A 23,823-nucleotide genomic window follows, 5' to 3' on the forward strand; every position below is an offset into this window, starting at 1 on the left:
TTGCCTTCACAGCCACAGCATTCATGTGATCTTAACTGTGATGCAAGAAGGTACTTTGAAATACTTAATTTCCAAATGGTGTTATACAGCACCAAATTCTATTCTAATAAGATGTGTAGCTCCACTGGTGACCACTTACCCATAGATGCTGCTATGCGCCCTGGTGGGGACAAAACAGATGCTGGGATAAGACAAATTTGGACTCTTAAAAAAAAAAAAAAAAAAAGGAACTTATAAAGTGATTTAAAGACGATATGCAGCAGTGACTTGTCTATAGTGGGCCGCAGCCCTCAACAGCTAACGGAATGACTGAATAGGCTCATTTCTCCCTGGGAACAGAAGCAGTTGAGAGTGGAACTACCAACCAGAGATACGAAATATGCCTACATTCATTCCTTCACTGCTTCCTCTAGAGCTCAAGGAATTTTCCCTGGTACAATGGCCATCTGAAATCAAGAACTTCAGAAATAGTGCCTCACTCCCCTCCACCCCAATTAAAGCTGGGGCTGACTTTCAAGAGAGGGTAAAAAAGCAGAGTCCTGGAGAGCAAAAATACTGCAGTAATTACAGAGCTTTAAAAGTGGCCGAGAGGGTTACTAGGAAAAGAAAGTCAAATGGTGCAATCACAATTGACCATAGCCTTTAAAGCTTCAGTAGTTTGATGTCAGGATTTAGTGGAGGGAAAAATGTGGCTCTGTGAGATTTATTAATAATGAGTGAGACCCTGCTCCCAGTAACAAAAATTCCTATTGAATTCAGGAGGAGCAGGCCTACCATTTGTAAAGTACTTTGAGATCCTCATATAAAAAGTTGCAGAAAAGAACAAAGGGTTGTTTTAAGATAAAGACAAATTCCCTTTGTGCCATGTTTTTTTAATGTCATTCAGACAGGATGTTGTTTGCATTTAGATGTTGAAGAAAATATTTTAGCTCTCAAATTGAATTCTCCTCTTTCATCTTACAGCCAGAATCACTCCCAGGAGGAAAGCAGAGTTATACACAATTCAGGAGGAAAAACAAAACATCAACTAGGTGGCCAGCTGTGGAGCCCAGGATCACCTTCACAGGAAGAACATCCACACAGCCTCTCATTTTCCTATAGTCCAGAAACAAATGAACCTACAGCAGTGATAGAGGCTGTGTCCCAAAGAGGAAGTAGCAGGACAGATCAGAACATGAAAAATCCCATAGAAAGCCCGGCATCTGGAAGTGTTGACAGGACTCCCGTGCGGCAGGCTTCCTGTGGCTTCTGAGAAAACATGTCGTCCAAGCCTCTTTCTCTTTCCTGAGAAGTGGCATGATGAAGGCACTCTGAGAGTAGGTGTGGTCACCCTGTGCTACTGCACAGAGCTTCAGACAGTGAAAGTGCTGCACCTGATGCAGCAGATAAAGGAGCAGTATAGCGAATAATTTAGCTGATAATGTTTTACATTTAGATAATACCTTGTAGTCTATGGATGAAGAAAAGCTACTGTGACTGTAAAACACACACTGTTGTTTTAACCTTGCCTGTCTAATAATACAGACCCCTCAAATGCATTGATCTTTAAAATCATTTGAAGACAATAAGAATTGGATTACATACAAAGACATTTACACACACACCAAAAGTGTTTTAATACATTAAATAATCTAAATTATTCTGTAACACTCAGGAATCATAACAGTATAGACTATGAGTATCAAACAGATACCATCTCTATATTAAGTCTTCATATCATTATCCCCTGCAGCCCTGGACAGGTTTCATAATAGACGGCATTTAAAATTATAGAAAGGCTTGATGCGATGAGAGTCTGTCCCGTGTTTATAACTGTACCCTTCAGTGAAACTGCTTTGGAGACTATAACACCTTAGTGAAATTGTTGGGTTTCTCCCAGTGAAATTTACAAGCTTGCTCCTTTGAGAGGCTCAAAGGTACTAAAATGTGCTTGCTCACACACCATAGACATCATTAAAATTTATATACGAACACAAAAATAGATAAAGAAGATGTTCTAAATCCAAGGATCTCTCAGGTAGGCTAACAAAACAAAAGGCTCTGATCAATAAAACATTCTGAATCAGTGTAAGTTATGAACAAATAAAAAGGTAGTTTAGAGAATTAATTATCATTTAAACAAGTATATTTAAAGGCCAGGCATCTGCAAAGACTTTTTTTCATCTGCTTATGCTTCCTTTGTCTGCCTTACAAAGATGGAGTAACCTCCCATTTCCCCAATACACCCCCCATACCACAAAGGTTTAATTAAATTCACTGGAGACAAAGCACAGCTGCACTCCTTGCATGCATTTAAACCAGCAACAATAAACCCCAGCCAAGGCCTACAGGAGACCAAGAGAGTACCCTTACCACAATGCATTTCATTGCATAGACAATAAATCAGGATAGGATATTTAACCACTGGAAAGGCACTGGCAGGGCACAGCAAGAGGGATGCAGCTACTGGGTCTGATGATTACATTTCATTGCATTTTTTCTCCCACCCTGCCCATCTGACACCTACCCCATCTCCCCCAACACAAAAGATTTGTAGTGCATCTGTTTAGTTGCAAAAAAGAGGGGGGACATTGCTGCTTTTATTCTTGATCAGTTTGGCGATGTTCCTTATTTTTAAATCATGACTTTCGTTTCTGCAGATGAATCAGTTCCTATTTTCACCTCATTTGCACCAGCAAAGCACATGACGCACCCAAATATGCAATAATGAAAAGAAACTGTCTTTGAAAAGAGAGAAAAGCCTGTCTTTGCTCAAGATAAGGAGTGACATAATCAAAATAGCGATCAAGTTGTTTCCTCACTTAAAAATCCAGCCCGATCTCTGAATTGAAAGGTCAACCCCCCCCCTTTTTCCCCTCGTCCAAAAAAACAGCAACTGTCCAAAGAGGGAGGAAAACACTGCAAAAGCCTCTTGCTGTTATGCAGGGGTGGGTGAGGAGGGGGACATACACATGTTCCATTAAACTGAACGTCAGTTAATCCACCGCACACAGATGTACAACCAGGCACAAACACACAACCCCTTTTGCTAATGGCAGCGAAGTCGACTGCAACACAGTTTGCAAAGCGACCATCGGCTTATGCCATGCATGACAACTGCATTCAGTCCAATCAACGGGAGGTGGTGGGCACCGCGCACCACAAATGGGTTTCACTCCAAGGAAAATCGCTTGCCCCCGAAAAGAAATTGCATTTTTTTAAATTCTCTCCCCAACCCTTTGCAAGCTGCAAGATTTATTGCCCTCAGGAAAACCCAACAAGTAAAGATCACATTTTGCACTGGATTCTTTCGAGCAATACGGGGACAGGGAGGGAGACAGTGGAGGGCTGATACAAAACATACAAGAGGAGGAATAAGGGAGGCGTAGGGTGGAGAGGGGTAAGGCACTCACTGTTATCCTGGGGATGTTCTTCTTGCCTTGGTAGGACATGGTGATCGCCTGCTGCAGGGACAGAGCCGGCTCCTACCCTCCAACCTGAGCCCCTTTTGCAAGCTGGCGTCAGTCTAGACTGGTGCTTTGCCCAAGATCAGGTGGAACAAATGATGCTTCGTGTCCCCCCCTTCCCCTCTCTCCCCCCTTTTCTTTCTCCTTCTGTCTTCCCCCCCTCCCTCCTGTTTTACACAATAGTCAATCCTCACACACACCCCTTTTCCCCCGTGCCAGCTGGGACCCTGTGAGAGACGAATGGCTGATCAGGCGGCTCCTCCCTCCCTGAGTCTCTCCCTCTATTGATTTTCTCCCTCTCTCTGCTTGTTTCATTTGCCTCACCCACTTTGCGCTGCTGCTGCGGTGGGGCGCGGCGGCCGCCAGGGGGCGCAGCGAGAGGCCTGAGCCCTGAGCTGCAAAGGAGGGCGGGGGCAGCAGGGTGGGTCACACAAAATCCCCAGGGATGTCGCTGCAGAGGGCGCGCAGGCGCCGGAAGAAAGAGCACTAGCCCTCTGATCCCTAACAGCAACGCATGGAGTATTAAAGACATACCAGAGAGCAGCAGTAGCGGCTGGATTCTCATCTGTTATGCTCACCCCTCCCTTTGCAGGGGAAGATGCATCTTTCCCTCTCACCTAGACCTAGCAAAATCCCTTGTGTTCCATTAGCAGACGGCTGGCTGCACCCTCTCTGCTGGTCCTTGACTCTCTATGCACAGGATTTGAATCCGTTTGCAATGCCAAAATAAAGTATGTGTGGGGGGGGGGGTATGTGTGTGTGTCATATATCCTTGATATTAATGCAGCAGGGATTGTTTTGCCCCAATTTGTTAAGAATCCAGAACATCTAGCTTTCTCTCTCCCTCCCCAGTATCTCTGTCCCTTGTGCATTTAATCCGGTTCTTTAGGCGCCTTCCCAAATATATATTTATTAACTGAACATTAGGGCATGTCTACATGGAATCTGAAAGCGAGCCTCGCAGCCTGGTTCTGTGATCTCACCCTATGGGGCTCGCGGGCTAGCTGGCTACAAATAGCTGTTTAGACAATGCAGCTCTGGATCTCCAGCCTGAGCAGCAAATTCTACACATCTATTTTTAGTGCAAGCCCCCTTAGCACAAATCTGTGGAGCAATGCTCACTCCTAGCTGTACTGTAGACACACTCTAAGGGCCTGGTCCAAAGCCCACTGAAGTTAATGGAAATACTCCCATTTACAGTAGAATCTGAGAGTTATGAACACCTCGGGAATGGAGGTTTTTCATAACTGAAATGTTCATAATTCTGAACAAAACGTTATGGTTGTTCTTTCAGAAGTTTACAACTGAACATTACCTTAATATAGCTTTGAAACTTTACTATGGAGAAGAAAAATGCTGCTTTCCCCTTTTTTAAAGTAGTTTTCATTTAACACAGTACTGTACTGTATTTGCTTTTTTTTTTTTTTTTCGGTCTTGGCTGCTGCTTGATTGTGTACTTCTGGTCCCAAATAAGGTGTGTGCTTGATTGGTCAGTTCATACCTCTAGTGTTAAAAATTCTGAGAGTTCTACTGTACTGCAACAGGCTTTGGAACAGGCCTGAAATTTTTCTCCTCTGCTGACAGTCCCTAGCTCTGTGCTCTGAGGGCTGCCCAAGGCAGGGCATTTCCTGTGGAGGGTTCGACCTATAGAATTTAGGTTCCACCTATACAGCTTATCATACCCTAGCCTAGCGGTTCTGAAACTGGGTCCTGACCCCCTTTGAGGTCGCCAGGGCTGGCTTAGACTTGCTGGGGCCTGAGGCTGAAGCCCAAGCCTCACTGCCAATGGCTGAAGCCAAAGCTTGAGGGCTTAAGCCCTGGGTGGCAGTACTCAGGTTGCAGGCCCCCTACCTGGGCCTGAAGCCCGTGAGCTTCAGCTTTGGCCCCCCTGCCCAGAGCAGTGGGGCTCGGGCTTCCACCCCCCCCCCCGCCCCCAGGGCAGTGGGGCTTGGGTGAGCTCAGGCTTTGGTCCCCCTTCTGGGTTCATGTAGTAATTTTTGTTTGTCAGAAGGGGGTCATGGTGCAATGAAGTTTGAGAACCCCTGCCCTAGCCAGTCACTGGGTTACTTGTGATTGGTTGGATCAGCACAGGGAAAGGCTGTGGGGTTGTTTGTGTTGGCTACTGCAGACAGTTCCATATTGGCAAGCTCTCTCTGGGGTGAACTGACTGTATTGACTGCAACGGCAAAGGCTTCGAGGATCAGACCTTTAAAAACTTTGTTACACTTTGTTTTTTTCCCTCACGTGCCCAGCCACCATGGGGATAGTAGGGTTACCACCTTTAAAATGCAAAAAATAAAAAGGGCACCCACCCCCACCACAAGACAAGCCCACTGCAACCCCAACCACAAGGCAATTCGGCAACCTGCTCTCTTCAACAGCCACTTGTAGTATCTAGACAGATAACACATAAAGATAAGATTGGTTTCAGAGTAGCAGCCATGTTAGTCTGTATTCGCAAAAAGAAAAGGAGTACTTGTGGCACCTTAGAGACTAACAAATTTATTAGAGCATAAGCTTTCGTGAGCTAATGCATCCGATGAAGTGAGCTGTTGCTCACGAAAGCTTATGCTCTAATAAATTTGTTAGTCTCTAAGGTGCCACAAGTACTCCTTTTCTTTTTTTAAAGATAAGATTGATAACATCGCAGATCTCCTCACTCTCATGGTGAGCCTGAGTGTTGGTGGGCAGACAGTATTGCATTTTCAACAGTTTTGATCTGTTATTACTTAAAGTGTGGAAGTGGGAACACTGCAGCATCTTTAGCTGGACACAGAAACTTTAACATTAGATATCCCAGTGTCTTCTGATAACAATGCAAATCTTTAGACCTACGTAAAAAACCTGGCATATTAAATTATTTTTCTGGCAAATCTATAAAAAAACCAGCCATGCCAGTCAAATACCAGCCAGGTGGTAACCCTAGGGGATAGGCAAGTAAAAACAAATATAGATTCAATATGCAGATTCTAAGAAAACAGAGACGGTGAACAACTTGCCTAACCCTATTTACATGATGAGGATTATTCAAAAGAGAATTTCTATTTGTGAGAGTTAGCACTAATCATGCACAGAAGTATTCAAGGGGTCAGGGTCCTGTATAAATACGGAGACCACATAAATGCAGCTCATCCTGAGACAGAAGAATGGCAATGGAACCACATACTGTAGGGCATAAAGAGAATTTCCAACCAAGCACATTAAAGGCAAACCAGGCTTCTCCAAAAGATCTACATACACCATGACCAATGAGTACAAAGAGATCAACCAGCCCTCCAGGGTTTAAACTCAATGTTTTAAGGAGTCTAGGCATTTCAAAACCCACTGCTAAGAGCATCTCCTCCTAGGTATACTGTATACATTCAGGAACAAGACAGGTATTGTCAACTATAAACATTCAAAAATCATGAGTCAGACCCCTAAAAATCATGAGATTGGCTTAAAAATCCCAAGATTTTAAAAAATAATAAACGTGGGTTCTTTTTACTTAAATTCTGTTTTTAGAGTTGTTAGGGTGTGCTTGGGTCACATTTGCAAAATTTTGTGTACAGTGACAAGAACTACAAACTTACTTTGTCTAAAAAAACTCCAAAAGTTGAGATTCTCATAAATTCACCCATCTCTTTATGTAAAACCCCAAATATCACAAGAACAGGCAGAACCAAAAGCATTTACACTTTCTCAGCTGCCTGCAGGATCTTGGTTTATTCATTATTAATTATTATTTAATATTTGTATTATGGTAGTGGCTAGGAGCCCCATTGTGCTAGGCACTGTACAAACACAGAACAAAAAGGCAGTCTTGTGCCAAAGAAGATGGCTGGTTTAACTCTGTGCAGCTGGAAAATTATTCAGTTTGTGCATTCAACTAGGGTAAACGTCTGAGATAAGCTATCCTGGGCCCATGATCCCAACGAAAGCTAGCCAGAATTTTTCTCTATCAGGCCAAATGCACAATTCTTGCCTTTGCTAGTGCTCTGGATGTGTAGGACAATTTCCTATAGTTCATGTCACCTGATGACATGAGGAGGTGTCTAAAGAGAGAGAGAGAGGTGCCATCTGGGTGTTTCATCCATTAGATTCCACACAGCTAAAAGTGGGGAAAGCCCAGTGCAAATTTCAGGCTCAAAGCTCAGAGAATAGAACATGCATTACATAGATAAACATCACCCTCCACCCCACCCTCTCTCATCTTTTGTTTTCTTTTGAAAGCTGGAACCACTATAAAATAGCTGAGCGTATCCAAAAAGTGTTCTAGGTATTGGCATACAAATGATCAGAGAGATCTTTGTAACAGACCCCCTGGCCTAACCTGTATCTGCAGCCTCTTTTATCATGTTAAAATCCTGCCTGGGGGGTGCAAAGTAAAGAAAATATAGCTATGAACTGCTTGGTGTGTATGAACGCCGTTGGAGGGAATCAGGTGTTCAACTGTGTACCACAAACCCGCTAGTGCTAACTGATTCTCTTCTTGCTCGAGTCTCAGATACCTGGGTTTTTAACCAGACCGATCAGCCTCCTAGCCCCACTCTCACTGCAATCTGTGTTGGCATCAATGGAGCTAGGCCGAGGGTCTAACCCAAATATTTTAATCATATTTTGTTTTTCTATGGGGCCCTTCGTCTGATGCTCGCAGAATGTTTTACTACACACATTAATTAATGACAAGTCAAAACATCCTTCAATGACTTAGAGTAAAGGTCAACAGATGACAAAACTATTACAAGATCTGCAGTCCAAGAAAGTTGCAGTTAATCAGTCAATAAAGAAGCATTCAAAAATGTAAACAATTGCTTAAACGGAAACTGATGATCTGAACACTGTCGACAGTTAAAAAAAAACAAAAATAGCATGCGGTACCCTATGTCTCCCTGCCAAATATTCTGGTTGTACAAGTAAGTTTTCATATTTTCAATATTTTTTCTCTCCCTGTTACTATGTGATACCCACACAAACAACAAGCACAAAGTGCTGTAATACGGTGCACAGAGTAAACAATACGAAAAGAATGAAGAGTTTTTTCCCTGTCATCTCTTTCAGTTACTGGCATCTTTGCTGTTACTTGTACAATTTAATAAATATTCAGGCAGAAGTGTAATTTTAAGTCAACTGTGTCTCTCTAAAGGGATTTCAATAAATACTATGAGTTCTTTATAGTTCAAAATTTCGTTTTAAAAATCTAATTCACATTAGACACTCAGAGGACAACCTTTGCTATTGTTAATAGCATGGCAATGCCCAAAGGGCTCAATCAGTACACAACAAAAGACAGCCTCTGTCCCAAAGAGTTGAAAATCTAAACAAACCCCAACTCTGACCTAGCATTCTTTATGCTCAGAAGCAAGTCACAACCCATTCCAGTGATTGCAGGTATTAGATAGCTAGGTACACTGAGTAGAGATGGGAATTTTTTGATTAAACTTTTTTTTGTTGGAAAATACCGATTCACTGAAACTGATTTTTTTTTCTATGCTGAAACATATTGGTTTTGATTAAACTTTCCTCCGGTCCAGCATGCAATTTCTGGGCAGCAGGGACAGGGGAGAGAAACCCCACACCTCCACTCCAGATTAGCCAATAGCCTGGTGATTAAGACTCTCACCTGGGATGCAGGAGACTCAAGAGCAGGAACCTGAACCTGGGTCTCCGACATCCTAGGGCAGTGTTTCCCAAACTTGGGACGCCACTTGTTCAGGGAAAGCCCCTGGTGGGCCAGACCGGTTTGTTTACCTGCCGCGTCAGCAGGTTCGGCTGATTGCGGCTCCCACTGACCGCAATTCACCAATGTTTCCCTGAACAAGCAGCGTCCCAAGTTTGGGAAACACTGTCCTATGGGAATGCCCTGGGGGTGGCTATCTCTTTCTCTTGTGTTTTTTCACAAAAAAAATTGTAAAGCTTTCCGTATCATTTCAGATCAGAATGAAAACGCATTGCAAAACCTCTAAATGTTTTGTGAAATGGAATTTCTGTTTTCTTGCCAGCCCTGTTAGAAGCAAGGACACACATGGTCTTGCCTAATGGTCAGAGCAGGTGTCAGGTCTAGTGGTCAGAGCCAATGTCCAGGTCAGAGAACAGAAGCAGGGGACAGAGCCAGAGTCAACTGGGGTTGAGGCAGAGTCAGGAACAGGAACTGAAGCTGAGGATCAGAGTCCGGTTCAGGTTCAAATGCCAGAGCCAAGGATTGAGCCAGAGTCAGAAATTTTCAAAGTCAGGGTTGGTAGCTGATGGTCAGAAGCAAAGTGAAAGGGCAGGAACTGGAGAGAGGCCAGGATCAAGCACGAGCAGGAACCAGACAGGAGTTAGGAATGAAGAGCACATCAGGAGCACAACAGGAATCAGGAACTCAGTGGAATCAGGATTGCAGGAAGCAGGCAAGAGCAGGGTCCAATGGGCCCACAGTAGAAAGTCTGCACAGTTGCTGAGAGAGCCCACCCAGCTCACTTCCTGGCGTAAGGAGTGGGTGTTACACGTCTTGGGTGCTCCAAGAAAACTTCCTGTGGGGCCAGAGCTTCCAAGGTTAGTGACTTGAGATGCTGCTTTGCCCACGTCTTGGTGGTGACAAGGGAGCGTCAGAGATCCAGGACCTCCACAGTCGCGAGCTATAGACTTGCACCCTTGAATCCTTACAAACGCTAAGGCACAGGGAACTTAAGCGGTCATACAGCAAGTCAGTGGGACAGCCACAAATAGAACCTGGAAGTCAGACCTAACTCTCAGCCAACTGCTCTAAACACAGGAGCATACTCCCCATCATTCCTTCTTTGCTGTATGCATATTCTTTAAAATCATATCCCCTTCTCCACCAGAAGACATGCTCCCATTGGCAGAGCCCCCTCAATGCCATGCAGTCCTTGGAAGGAGAGCACAGCAAGGGTAGATGCTGCTTCAAGAAGCATGTGTTCCCGATTGGATCTCTGCTGAGATATTCATGGGGTCACTAGAGGTGGTCTCTGGGGAACCGCTGGTGCCCTGCTCCCAGCACCTCCAGGAGCCCCAATATCCATAAAGGTCCCACAGAAGAGCTTCTGTGGGGTCCATTGGAGAAGAGGGTTGATGCCAAAGAACTGTGAGGCCCCTTCTTTTGCAGCCCCCAACAGGAATCCACAGGGTCAGGAATTTCTGTGGAACTGCTTGTGGAAGCAGAGGGGACAATCCAGCCCTAAATGATTAGCACTTCCCACCAATGTTTTTGATCATTTAGGGCCCATTGAAGTCAGCAGCTAACCTCAGATCTCTCTGCTGCCATTTTGAAATTTAGGGCCTGATGCTGACTAAGTGTGTGAGAGGGGGAGTGAGGCTATAGTCTCCCACCTACATAACACAACTGCCTAATGATCGCGCTGGCTTCCACACCATCTCCGTAGTACAGGCCATCTCCCAGAGGCAACATACAGTATGCACAGGCATCACAACCTTTACAAATCAGACTCCAGAGCAAATGCGAATGGGGAGGAATTTGAGATGCAGCCATTCATGCTCGATGCACATGAACTCTGACAAAAGAAAGAAGGCGGGACAGGAAGGGGGAGAAATGACCCTTCTTTTCCTCGGTGGGCAGGCTCTGCACAGTTCTCTCCTGACTGGAATACACGTGTATTTGCTGTGGTAGTGAAAACAAGGAGAAAGAGCAACCAATGTAATACTTTGAGCAAACTCTCCTCGTAAGTTGGACTTACTGTTTTAAAGGAAATATCAGCCATTTAAAAGCACTAGGCTTTACCACTGCTAAACTCCAACTCGATTAATATATTTTTCAGGCCAGGAGATATATGTAGATTTTGCCTGACTGCCGAATTCATTGCTCTGCAATAACTACTGAGGGCATTCTGCGCCAAAAAAATTAAAATTCTGCCCCAAAAAATTAAAATTATGCGCACAATATTTTAAAATTCTGCAAATTTTATTTATCAAATAAATGTGGAGCCTCCAGCATGGCATTGGGGAACACAGGCCACTAGCTGCACAGAGGTGAGAGATCACTGTGCAGCCTCCCCCCCACCCAGGACACAGACTCAGCGGTGAGGCTGCACCCAACCCTGACACAGTGCAAGGACCAGGCCTGCCCCTCCATGCCAGGTGCACCAGGTGTGGGCAGGCAGGCTCAGCAAGGCAGGATCCAAGTGTGGAGGGGCTTAGTGTGGGTGGATCCAGGTGTGGGTTGAGAGGGTTCTGTGTAGGGCAATCTGGGTGTGGGAGACTCAGTGGGGGATTCGGGTGTGGAGGGGATCTGGATGCACACGGGTTTGTTTGGGGGGGTTGGGTCCAATGGTAATGGGACTCTGCAGGGGGCTCCAGGTGAAGGTGGTTGGGGCTCAGTGGGGGGGGGGCATCTGGGTGTGAGGGGGATAGAGTTCAGCAGGGGGTTCTGGGTGTGGGGGACTCAATGGGGCATCCAGATGCTGGGGGAGTGGGGCTCAGTGGGTTGGGGATCGAGGTGCAACTGGCTGGGGCTCAGTGGGGTGGGGATCTGGGTGCGAGTGGCTCATCGGGGTGGTCCAGGTGCAGAGGGAGTGGGGTTCATGAGGCAGGGTTCTGAGTATGGGTGGGTGAGGCTCGGTGGGAGGGTCTGGGTATGAGGGGATCTGGATGCATGGGGGTTGGGTGCATGGGGGAGCAGCTCCTTGTACAGGGATCCCTCCCCCTGCAGCTGAGGAGTGATGGGTGCAGGAAGCAGGGGTGGGGAGTTTGCAGAACTTCCTGCAGCTGGGGAAGAAATCTGGGGGTGGGTCTGTCCCAGCCCCAGATGCCATGCAGGGGAAGAGGAAGTCCCGTCCTCCCCAGCCCAGACTAGTAGCTGAGCCCAGAGCAGGGTAGGAGCCATCAGCCAGGTCTTTTCCAGTCCTGCCTCCTGCCCCACAGTGATTTACCTCTCTGCCGGCTGCCCTGGGCACCCGAAATATACTGGGGAGGGTTGCATGACCGCTCTTGTGGTTTCCCTTTGCTTCCCTATCAGAAAGTCATTTTTCTGCAGGAAAGCAAAGAAATCTGAGGGGGGGCGGGGGGGGATAAATTCTGTGCGTGTGCAGTGGCACAGAATTCCCCCCAGGAGTAAATAACAGACTTGATAATTGCTAAAAGAAAGGGCTTATCCACAGCTGATTTGGGGTAACTGTCAGGGAAGACAGAGGGACAGGGGAGTGAACAGACCCATCAAGAGAAATTTGGGGCTCTGGTACCTCATGTTTGCTGGGGCCCCACCCCTGCCCATTTCACTTTATTTATGCAGATTCTACAGATGTTTTGGGGGAAGCCCCTGATGGTGGGGCCCCAGTACAACTGTCACCCTTTCTCCCCCTCTTGTCAGCCCTGAGTGTGAATATTTTTTCCCTGCACCAGAGACAAATGAGGGTGAAGCTGAACGTGAGGTGAATGGAACAAGCTTGTGTGTGAATGAACTAACGCTGCTTAAAGGCTTAATCACATAGGGCTCAATCCTACAAAATGCCAAGTACCCTTGTCTCCTATTGACTTCCCTGGCAGTTGGGAAATGCTCGTCATCTCTCTCAGGATCGGGGCTCTGTAAGGGTGAGAAGGATGGCTCTGTCACCTCAGGGGCTCTTGCAGGCAGTGGTAGCTGGCACCTGCCGGTGCAGCAACTTACACAAGTCCGCATTAGGGCTGCAGAAAGCCATTCTCACTGTTCAGTGATACTGTTCATTTCAGTAGCGTCTGGATGAGAAATTTCACCCCTGCTGGCTTTGGAGAATAATCATCATCTCTCTCCAGCCCCTCCCTTTAAAAACAAATTTGCAACAAGGAGAGTGCAGTAGATCTGAACATATGCCTTAATTTTATTAGTGACTATGTATATTAATGATTCCTGCCTTTCCCCCTCCCCCTCAAGTTCCCTGGCTTCCTTTCCCTCCTCCCTCCCCCAAAGCTTTTTTCTATATGCTGTTTGCCTGGCAAGCCGCAGAGAAGGCAATCCAGTTTAAAGATTAAAACCTAGCCGAGGACATCCATCAAAATTCCCAAGGGAGCAGCTTATGGCGAGACACACTGCAGATGCTCAGAGGAAGCAGAATTCCCCTTCCTCTCCCAGAGCAGGTGGCCAGTTCATCAGACATGACACAGCTTCTAATCACAGCGGGGGGCTGACATTAACCTGCAGTTGTGGGGACCTGCACTAAACCCCTGTTGGAAAGGGCTTGGCTGTGCAGGTGGAGCACAAGCACAACCCAAGACAGGCATCATTTTTTGATTGAAGGGGATTTATTTTGTATATTTTGACAGGCAATATTGACAATTTGTGTTTTAATGTTTTATAAAGCTTTAAGTTTTTGAATTGCAACATCTACTGTCATTAAAAAATTCTCAACCTCCCAATGTTATGCAAATGTGAAAATTTAAATAAATAAAAACCAAAAAAAAATTCTTAAATAAACATTGTAAGTATCTGTCAATTATCAAAAAATAAAGAAATGAATTCTACCAAACTGACTTATACTGGACACAACAAGGATTTTCCCCATAATACTAGAAAACAAGGAGCCTTAGCTAAACTGAAAGATAATTTCTTTAAAACAGATCAAAAGAAACACTTAAAAAAGATTCAACACATCATTAACACATGGAACTCACTGCTGCAGGATAATATACAATCATAGCAAATAGCTTACAAAAGACCCAAAGTAAGGAATAAGAACAGAATCAGAAGTGACACTAAGATACAGATTACAATGATACCAGTGCTTCTTTCTGTATCCCAAAGGATTTCCAGAAAATTGGTCTTGTGCCACCTTGCTGGCCTCTCCACAACATACAATGGCAGCTGAAAAGGATGTCGCAAAACCCTCCTGACAACTTTCTTCTGCTTGCTCTCTTCCTCAGAAAAATATATTCCAGTTTCATCCTCCTGGCCCCCTCTACTGTGATCCCACTCCCCTACCAATTCTCCAACCACTAGTGTGACAAGACAAGACTTTTCAATAAAAAAAACAAATCCCAGGCAAAATAAAAAATTGCTTCTGGGAAAATAAGTACCCACCTATCACAAAGCAGGGCACAAGACCGTATCCTTTTCCTTGCACGTCTCCTTTGAATGCAACAAGTTGTTGGGCAGTAAATATGTCCTGAGCCAACATTTTCATAACGCCTCATTAATTTTGGGTGCTCGACCTAAGATATTCAAGGACCTGATTTTCAAAGGTGCTGAACGGCCGTAGCTACCATCTATTTCAGGTGGAGCTGTAGGTGCTCCAGGCTGCTGTAAATTAGGTCCTTAGGGGGCAGATTTTTGGTCCACGGGTCTCCATCAATGGAATCAGGTACCTAACTGCTATTTGTGCAAATCTCCCCATAGGTGCTTTGCAGTGGGCAACCCAAATTAGTGAAGCACTTGTGAACATTTGGTTGTAAAGTCTTCTAGCCAAAGAACTGCTTCGATTCACAAAAACACCATCTAAAAACTAGAGTTCCTTGCATGTTAAATCATCAGTAGACCAAAATGCTGCCAAACAACTAGGAAATTCAATGCCAAATTCAGTTCATCCATTGCTTCCTTAGTGCTTATGTTCAGAGCCCGGCTTTTCACTAGCTCAGCGCTCTGAGGAAGATTACGGTTTACATAGATTTCTCATTCTCGTCCACTAAAAGTTCTCCATTCTGTTTTGGATAATTTCTGAAGGGTGGTTGCACGGCTCGGACTCCCCAGGCCTCACACTAGCATGCAGCATGCTAGGAGTCAGGCCCCCAAAACCATAAGACTGGTGTAAAAACCTTTGGGATTCTTCTTTGCCTTCCGGTTTCTGAGCCTTTAGGAAACACTCATGTCCTATTTTCAAGCTTTTCTCTAAAAACCCAAGGACTAGAGAATTACTCTTAAAGCTGAAATTCTCTGGTAATCATGTGACTCCATTAGCTGGGGCTTTATGAAAAGTACCAAAGAGCATGAAAGATGGCAACACTGGCCTATATGCTAAGCCCAATCCATTAGCATGACCTCCAAACACTTCCCCTATATTGGCATGTGCTGCTTTCAGTTCTTTCAGGGCCTGTTCATACCCCTTTCACTCCCATCCCCTTCCAAGCTTTCCATGTATGTCACTAGCACTGAGTTTGTTTGTCTTGTTTCTAACAAAAATCACTCTGAGTACTGTCTGTGTTCTCTGCGTCAACTCAACGCTGCTGATGGCTTCTTCCTGTTTGGTGCAGACTCTGACAACATGCACCTTGCCAGAGGCTCTCCAATTTGGGATAGCTCTGCGGGGATGTCAGGTCAGCGCTGATTCTTCACTTGCTTGCTGTTTCATTATATTTTTGGCCAGTAATACTACCTGTCTTCCTTCTCGAGTTAGAGGAAGTTATTACATTTTCTACTGCAGAGTACAACAGCCCCTGGTCCTGATAATCCTGTTTTATCTGAGCCATCAGCAGCAGAGGTGGAGGGACTAGTTGTTTCAATGGATGCTTGCTTCCTCCAACCATTCGGGGGGTGGGAGAGGAGACAGATGCCAGAGGTGGGCGGGATGGCAGTAGTGATAATAAGAGCTGTGGGAAGGTTACATGGGAACAGAAGCTAGGGCAGCAGGAGCTGGGCTGGTGATACAGGGGTTCAGGAGTTGAGTGTGGGATACAAGGATCTTGGGGGGATGGGAAGGAGAAAGATTTCACAGATGCAAGACATGGGTTGTAGTATGGGAGCAGGAGCACAGCTGAAAGTCCTGGAGTTGGGTTGATGGATGTAGCAGGGCTGGTACAATGGGACAACAGAAAGTGGGTGTGGGAGGACCAGGACAGTACATGTCCTAAGGGACTTGTGTGTGTGTGTGTGCACGCACATGCGTACATGCAAGTGTGCTTGTGGACTCTAGAGATTTACAGACTGACATTAGAATGGGGGGCCAGGGGAGGGATGTATGTCAGGGATGGTGCTGGAAGGAGGCATTTCAATGAGTGATTCTGCCTAGCAAGTGGCACCCCCTAGGTATTTCTTGCACTGAGAAGATTGGTAAGCGCAGCTCTGCTAATCCAGAGTATGAAAAAGCCTTTCTCGGCTGGGATGGCAGTTCCTAGTATTGTCAACTTTTGTGATTTTTTATCAGGGTCTCACCATATTTTTCCTTAAAGCCTCAGCTCTTGGAGTCATGTGACTGCATGAGGACCTCCTCAGCATTCATTTAAGAAAGTAACACACAAGTACGTTTCTACTGTTCACGATTATGAATAAAAACTGGAAAACATAAACCTTAAAAGTTCAGAAACCAGAAGGCAAATAAAAAGAATACAATATTTATTATTTTTTAAAATCTCATTATTTTTATTCCAATCTCATGATTTTAGGGCCTGACACATGCTCTTTGAATTGGAATTGGAATTGGCTTGGAATTGGCAGTACTGGGTTCCCAATGTTCCAGGGCATAAGCTGACCACCACATTCCCCCACTATGATATCTTCAGCACATCCAGGTGCATTCTGGAGCTTTTACACCTCTCTCTGCAGCCTTTAGCCATGGCTAAAATTAGAGGCACAATATCAACCTAGATGGACAGGTCGCAAAATATCTTAATGTTCTGGTAAGGCAAGTGGTGCAATAAGGGGCCTGTCAGACCTCAGCTCACTTCTGACTGGTGTCCTGCCAGCTGCTGTGACTAAACAGACTAAACATGGGACTTCAGTCGGCTAATATGGGTGCTTCTGGATTTCCTCTACAATAGCTCACAGGGCTAAAGGGTGACGCCAAACTGATAGGCATCTGTCAATTCCCCCTTAATTACATGCACAATGGAGAATGTAAAGAGAGGCTGAGTTTTCTTCTCAGCGTCAAGTCTTTTCCCCCTTCAGCTGAATGGAAACACATGTTATCGGATGCAAATCTATCTGTGTAAAAGAATCATGGCTATTTCCCAACTGAAGGATCGGAAAGTCACTGCTGGACACTGACTTGCAGCAGCAAGCCAGCCTGGCCTTAAGAGCCAAGCGCTCCAGTTATATTTTCCAGCCTCTCAGTCCCGTCTCCAGGAAGGGAGCCTGGATGTTTGGTTTTTGTTTCTTCCTCCCATTTCCTCCATCCATCCACAGCAACTGCTCCCTAGCTGAGGAAGTTTAACAGGCTCCATCTCCCATCTCTTAAGCAGGGGTAACAGCGAAGGAACTCTGTCCAGATTCCACAATAAGCCATCACCCTTAGCAAAGCACACTCAGGAGACGCAGGCTGAGATGTCAGACAGTCAGTGTGTTTCTGAGGCTGCAGAACGGGAATGTGGCACTCTGTTAAGAACTAAGCCTTCCTTGTCAGGCTGATTCTGTACAGGGGCTAGATAGATTCATGCCTTAGACTTTTCACTTCTGGAAACTTAGCTGCAAAACCTTGGCTAGGCCATAAGTGAAATGAGCTTGCCAGGTCTTATACCATTCCTATTGTGTGTTTGTCTGCATCACAAAACCCTTTTGTGCTTTGATACAATTCGTAATGATCAGATATTTTTGCTCAAGCAGAGCCCAGGGTGGAACAGCAGAGATGTGCATTAGCAGAGCAGTTGGGTTGTCAGGCCTGGGTGGTGATGAAAAAGTTGTTTTGTGGGCCCTGGATAAGAATAGGAGCAATACTGCTGGTCAGGATTGAGATGCATTGGCAGAACTATACGTGGGAAGCTTGCAGCATTTCTGGCTCTAACCAGCATTTTTAGCTTGCCACAAAAACACCAAACACCTATAAAATTAAAAAAGGAATCAGTCAATGCTACTCGGCATCACCCTTTACAAAGCAGGTGAAGCACAGTTTAATTTCAAAAAGAAATCTTTTTGCGGATACAGATTAACATGGCTGCTACTCTGAAACCAGTTTAATTTCAGATTCTCTCAGCTGATACTATCCATTAGTGCATTGACTGCTCAGACATGCAGCCCTTTGCCATGCTGACGGGCACATGATAAGACCCTAAAGGGAAATTTGCCAGTCTCCTTCAATATTTCACACCACTAAGGTCTCCCTTTAGCCCTGTGATACATGCACTGGAGTCTCTTGTCACTGGTTGGGGAATCTCTTCTCTTATAAACCAACTGCAATGGAGGGCAGACCGGACAACATTTTATCTTCAGACATTCAAAATGCATAGTGACACCCCCTGCTCACCCCCCCAGGCACGATTTGATGGAAATACCAATGGCAAAGTTTTTACAGTGTGGTCATGGTGGGTGAGGTGGGTGCATCTGAGGATAAAGTCCAAAGCTCTTAGGAGTGCAGAAAAAAAGTATTTGAAAAGCAATGGCAACTGCAGAAAGGATGATACTATAAACAGGGAATTCTGTTACCATGATGATGTAAAGGCCAAGAGATGATACGCAGAACTGCGAGAACTTGGGCACCTTGGAGAAAAATCACCTTTTGTTTCCTTCAAATGTGACCAGACTTTGAGGAGAGTCCCTCGTAGCTTCTGTTTGTGTGGGATTAAATCCATAATGTGTGCTGAATACCCTCACTGAAATGGTACAATTGGATTATAGCTACCTATTTTTTATTGTTTTTATGTTTGTAGTCTCTCTGAAATTAGACGTGGGCAAGACCAATTGTGTCACTAGCCTTTTTTCCAGCTAGAGAAGGATTGTTCCCTTCACTGTATTCTCAAGTGCTTTCTCTAGTCTGTCCCAGGCAATCAGGTTTGCTCCTCTTTCTTTAGGAGATGATTCCACAGCTCAACTTCATTTTTAAGATATTAACCCTCATATTCAGGGCTTGATTCTTCAATCACTTATACATTGCAACTCCATTGACTTCAGTGGGATTGTTCCTGATTTATAACAGGGTACAGAAGGAGAAAAACAGGCTCCCAGCTCAGACCACATTTTCATGTACTCTGTTTCACTCTGCTACTCTGTTATATCTTCTTGTATCTGCCACGCCTAAACAAATCTTTTCCATCATGCTGATAATTATTCCTTTTTATGGGTCAATTAGCTCCACTCCACCTACTGAGCTGAATTCATGCCTGTTATCACGCCTCTGAAACATATGGAGTGACATCAGGGATAAATTTGTCCCATTAAATTCTTTTAATCTTTCCTCAGATCAATATCTCTAACCCATTAATCACATTTGCTGCTCTTCTTGGAATTCTCTGCAATTTGTCAAGATCTCTCTGGTACTGAGGCACTCACAACCGAATGCATATTGTAGGATTAGTCCCAAAAGTGCCATACCAAAAGGAAAACCATATCCCCACTTTGGCTTGAAGCCCAAAATCTCACTGGACTTTTTGCACACCATATCACTGTGGAAGGCTGTAAGCAGTTTGCTCTCCCCCATCATCCATAGGATTTTCTTGGCATTAGTGTCTTCTACATACACAACATCTGTATTTTGGACTATTTTCCCCCATTGTCCTTGCATTTTTCCAAGTTGAATCTCATTTTGCTGTTTCTTGCCCATATTTCTCACCTCTCTATATCCCTCTGTATCATTACCCTCCTTCCTTGGTGTTCATAACACATCCCAGTTTACTGTCATCTGCAAATGTAATTAATGTACTATTTATCTCTCTTCCAGCTCATTAATAACAGTTTAAAACAAAACTGCCTCTAGCACTGATGCCTGCAGTTTCCCAGTGGACACCTCCCCAAGCTCAATACATCGTCATGTTGTTATTCTTTTCAGCCAGTTCTCACTGAGCCACGTATCCAAGCCAATGTCACCGTGCTAGTATTCAAGCCAATATGATCCAGCTTTTCCAGTAAGATTTCCTGAGGCCCTGCACACACCTCTCCTGACCTTCGCTTGAGGTAAATCAAACCACACTAAAATTATGTGAAAGACAATGGACAATAGAAATTTCTTTAGTGGGGCAGTGGGGTTGGAGCAAAGGGCCAGGAGTTTCTCCCAGGAGCTAGGACACCCCATTCTAGTCTAGGCAATGCTAGGACCGTTCCCTTTTAATGTTTTGGGTTTGTCCCAGTCAAAGGAAAATGTCATGGCAGCATTGTACAGTGGGTAATGCATGGAACTAGAAATCAGGAGATTGGGTTTCATTCTGACTCTGCCACTTGCTGTGATTTTGGGGAATTTGCTTAGCCAGCCATGCCTCGATTTAGCCTTCTGTAAAATGGGCAATAATGGCACCTTTGTACAGTGTTCTGAGATTTAGAAATTATAGGTGCTAACATGCTTACTCCATGCCCCTTTTGTGTTCTCCTCTTCCCCTAAATTAAACCCCTTCCAACTCTGTTGTATTTCTGAATGGGGTATGTGAGTAGAAACCCCAACATCACCGATTAGATCTGATGTGATTGCACAGGGGGATAACAACTGCCACAAGAATGCTCTGAGGGTTCCCAAGAGGTTTGGCGTGTATTCAGGGAGATGATTCCCTTGTTGGTGTGGGACTGAAACCAAACAGTAAAGGGGAAACTCTGCTAATGGGAAAAACATAGGAGCCAACCCCAAGGCCAGTTCTCCAGGAAACCAAACCCCCACCCCAGGTAATCAACTTGGTGGTGTCTCTGTGTGCAACACTGACCTCTACTGGAGGCAGACTGGAGCTGACTTTACAGTTAATGGAGGGATGGTTCCCTCCCTTCTGTCTTGCTCTTCTTACTCCTCTCTCAGCTCACCTAAGCTGCATGTGATCCTCCAATCAATGCCCCAATCTGTGAATCCTCAGTGCAGGGCCAGGAACCGCTCAGTTCTGCTTCTACAAGGCTGGGTCTGCCCCTGTGACACATCTAATCTGTGCCCTGCCTGCAGTACATGTATCAGTGTAAAGAGGAGATTGGAATAGAGTTGATCAGAGGCCCTGTAGTTGTGGGAGCTACATTGCCTCAATGCAGGAAGCTGTACAGGAATGTGGACATTTTGGGGCAGGGAGCATACTCTTCTGTCCAGGAAACAGGACAGAACGCCACTCCAGACATTGCCTTGCAGGAAGAGACAGACTGAGTGGAGCTGGCATGGGACAGGTAGGAAGGCAGCCATTATAGGACTGGCTCTGCAAGAGGAGAGAAGTGTTGTTAGTCAGTGGGGCAAGGAAGATCCTGAGCAACTAACTAGGGCTCCTCTGTATCTTGTCACAAGGTTTGGCTCTTGACAGATGCTTGCCTGCCAGCAAGACCAAGTGTGTAGAGGGAACTTAAGCCCTCCCCAATCCTCGATCAGCACTGCCAGACTGTGTCAGCAATCCACAACAGGGGAGTTCCATCTACTAGCTGCATCAGGAGAGCTGCTCAGAAAGCTCAGTAGGTATCCCCCGTCTGGGCCGTAAGTGTTATCCCTGATTCTCCAAGCAGTTTGACAATCCTGGTGTCTGTCTGAATGGTATTGCACATGCTGCCCAATCTCACCTGGCCACTTGCAGTAACTTCAACTGCAAGCAGTAAGCCCAGCAAGAGAGAGGCCAGGGATGGGCCTAAGGAACTGCCTCTTGTGCATGGGAAAGGTTCCATCGTGGGATTTGCACTGCAGCTTCCTAATACATCCCATCTTCCTCTAGTAAAGCAGAATGACAGCGGGCGCAGAGAGCTGGCACATCAGAACCCATTCAGCTCTCTCCTGCTGACAGCTCTCCCACCATTTGCCTCTTGCTGTTTCTAATGCTCCCTGGTGTTATGTGATAGATCATGGAACCCTGGGAGGGTCAGATTAATGGGCTTAGTGAGAAACTGTGGGATGTGCAGGATTTCTCCAATTTCTAATTAAAAGCATCCGGGATTGGGAATCCCAAATGCAGCTGTGGAGGGAGTCAGTCTTAGGAAGGGACTCTTCTGTGCATTCCTCAACCATCTGGGCACAATGAAACTGAAATATTGGAGTGGTTTTGCTTAGAGATTGACTGGTTGCCTCAGTGGATGTTTAGGAAAAATGAAGGCCAACCTTGGATGCATCTGCCTTTCTGAAAGATGATCTCATCCCGATCCCACAGACAAGGAATCTTGAACTGGGTGGTAGCTGGTTCCTGAAACAGCTTTGCAGATTTCTGTAAGGTTTCTTCGCTCTCCCAGGCTATAGGTTAAGAAGCACCATTTGCCCATCCTAAACCATTTGCTTCATGTTTAACCTAATGTACACAAGGGACACATCTAGCAACTGGAAATCCATCCATTGGCAGACCATCCCTTTGCACCCTTGCCTTTCCTGCCCTCTGTCAAGTGATCACCTCCCTGGGTATTGAATTTTTTTGGCACGTTTTGGCTTTCAAGGAACTTTTTACTGTTCCACAGAATATTTCCCTCACTGCCTTCTCCTCCTTAATTAAAACCATTGTTTTTCTGGGGAAATTTAATTGAAAGAACATGTATTTCTAGCTGCCTCTTCTTTGAAAGAAATAAAGAGCCTTCATACTTGTGCTGTTCTAGTACAACTAGGGGAATACAATAAAATCACAGCAGGACCCAAAATAAAGCCTTATATTCAGATACTGATGTACATATAGCCAAAACTTTGTGATGCTTGAAATCCAGCTCCATAGTTTGCACTTGATTCTAATCTCTAAGTCAACAATTGCAGACACTCTTTCTTTGTAACTGCAGGGCAAGGACATAGTCAGTTGCAGGTTTTTTATAGCTGGTGAAATCAGTACAAACAGCAAGAAATTTGTATATGTTTATCAAGGAAGATATAAGTACGGGAGATGGCAGAATGTATACATGGGTTTGGATTTCAAATACCCACAAAGTTCTGGAGTATTCAGAGTATTCTGGGTTTTAGTTCAAAGCCTGTCTTTAACAAGCATTTGCAAATACTTTGACTACGTGCAGTTATTTTTCAGTAACAAAATGTATGTGCAACACTGTCCTCTACTGGATGCAATCAGAATTGCTCAACTATGTGTCATTACCCTACACTGTTAACAATGACTCACCTCTAGCTCAGGTGGCTAGGGCCTGCAATTTTGGAGCAGGAGAATTTTAGTTTATCTCTACTGCTGCTGTGAAGTTCTGAATCATGAATCACCATGTTCCTAGATGTACATGGATTTGATCTTTCAGCTCTAAGGACTGCACTTCAAGATACTTTACAGACTGTAAAGTATTTCGGAGATGCAGCTGTCTCTGCAGTGTCAACACAACACAATGGTTTAGATCAGGAACTGAATGATGATTTATCCACTTCAGACTACAAGTGAGAATTTAGGTGGGAAGAGTGCATTAATCTGAGTTGGACTTTAGCCCAGACATCAGACACCAAGACTAATTCCTAGTGGAAAGAGCACTGGACTAGGACTCAAGAGACCTCAGTTCTAATCACAGCTCTGCCACTGCCTGCTGATAGACTTTGGGCAAGTCACTTCATCTCTGAGCCTCATTTTCCCCATCTGTACAAAGGAGATAATGATACTGACAAGGATCTCTTGATGATTACCTGTACTGTTCATTCCCTCTGGGGCATGATATTCAAGACTTTTACTTATATAGGTGCCTATGACCCCGTCCTGATTTTTCACACTTGCT

At 45.0% G+C, this 23,823-nt stretch overlaps 1 protein-coding gene across 2 annotated transcripts in view; it reads right to left on the bottom strand.

The window, feature by feature from the left end:
* The window catches only part of DPYSL3 (dihydropyrimidinase like 3), a 72,018-nt gene that overhangs the window by 40,362 nt on the left and 7,833 nt on the right, over positions 1–23,823 (bottom strand). Inside the window, exon 1 of one of the 2 annotated variants that reach the window (XM_038414256.2) lies at positions 3,393–3,798. The exons of the other annotated variant lie outside the window; for it this stretch is intronic. Within the exon in view, the coding sequence (XP_038270184.1) occupies positions 3,393–3,431 (39 nt within the window). The 5' untranslated portion in view covers positions 3,432–3,798. Of the gene's footprint in view, positions 1–3,392; positions 3,799–23,823 lie in introns of those variants that run through there. 2 annotated transcript variants of the gene reach the window in all.

The sequence above is a fragment of the Dermochelys coriacea genome, chromosome 8, assembly GCF_009764565.3.
Source record: "Dermochelys coriacea isolate rDerCor1 chromosome 8, rDerCor1.pri.v4, whole genome shotgun sequence".
NCBI classification, from domain to species: domain Eukaryota; kingdom Metazoa; phylum Chordata; order Testudines; family Dermochelyidae; genus Dermochelys; species Dermochelys coriacea.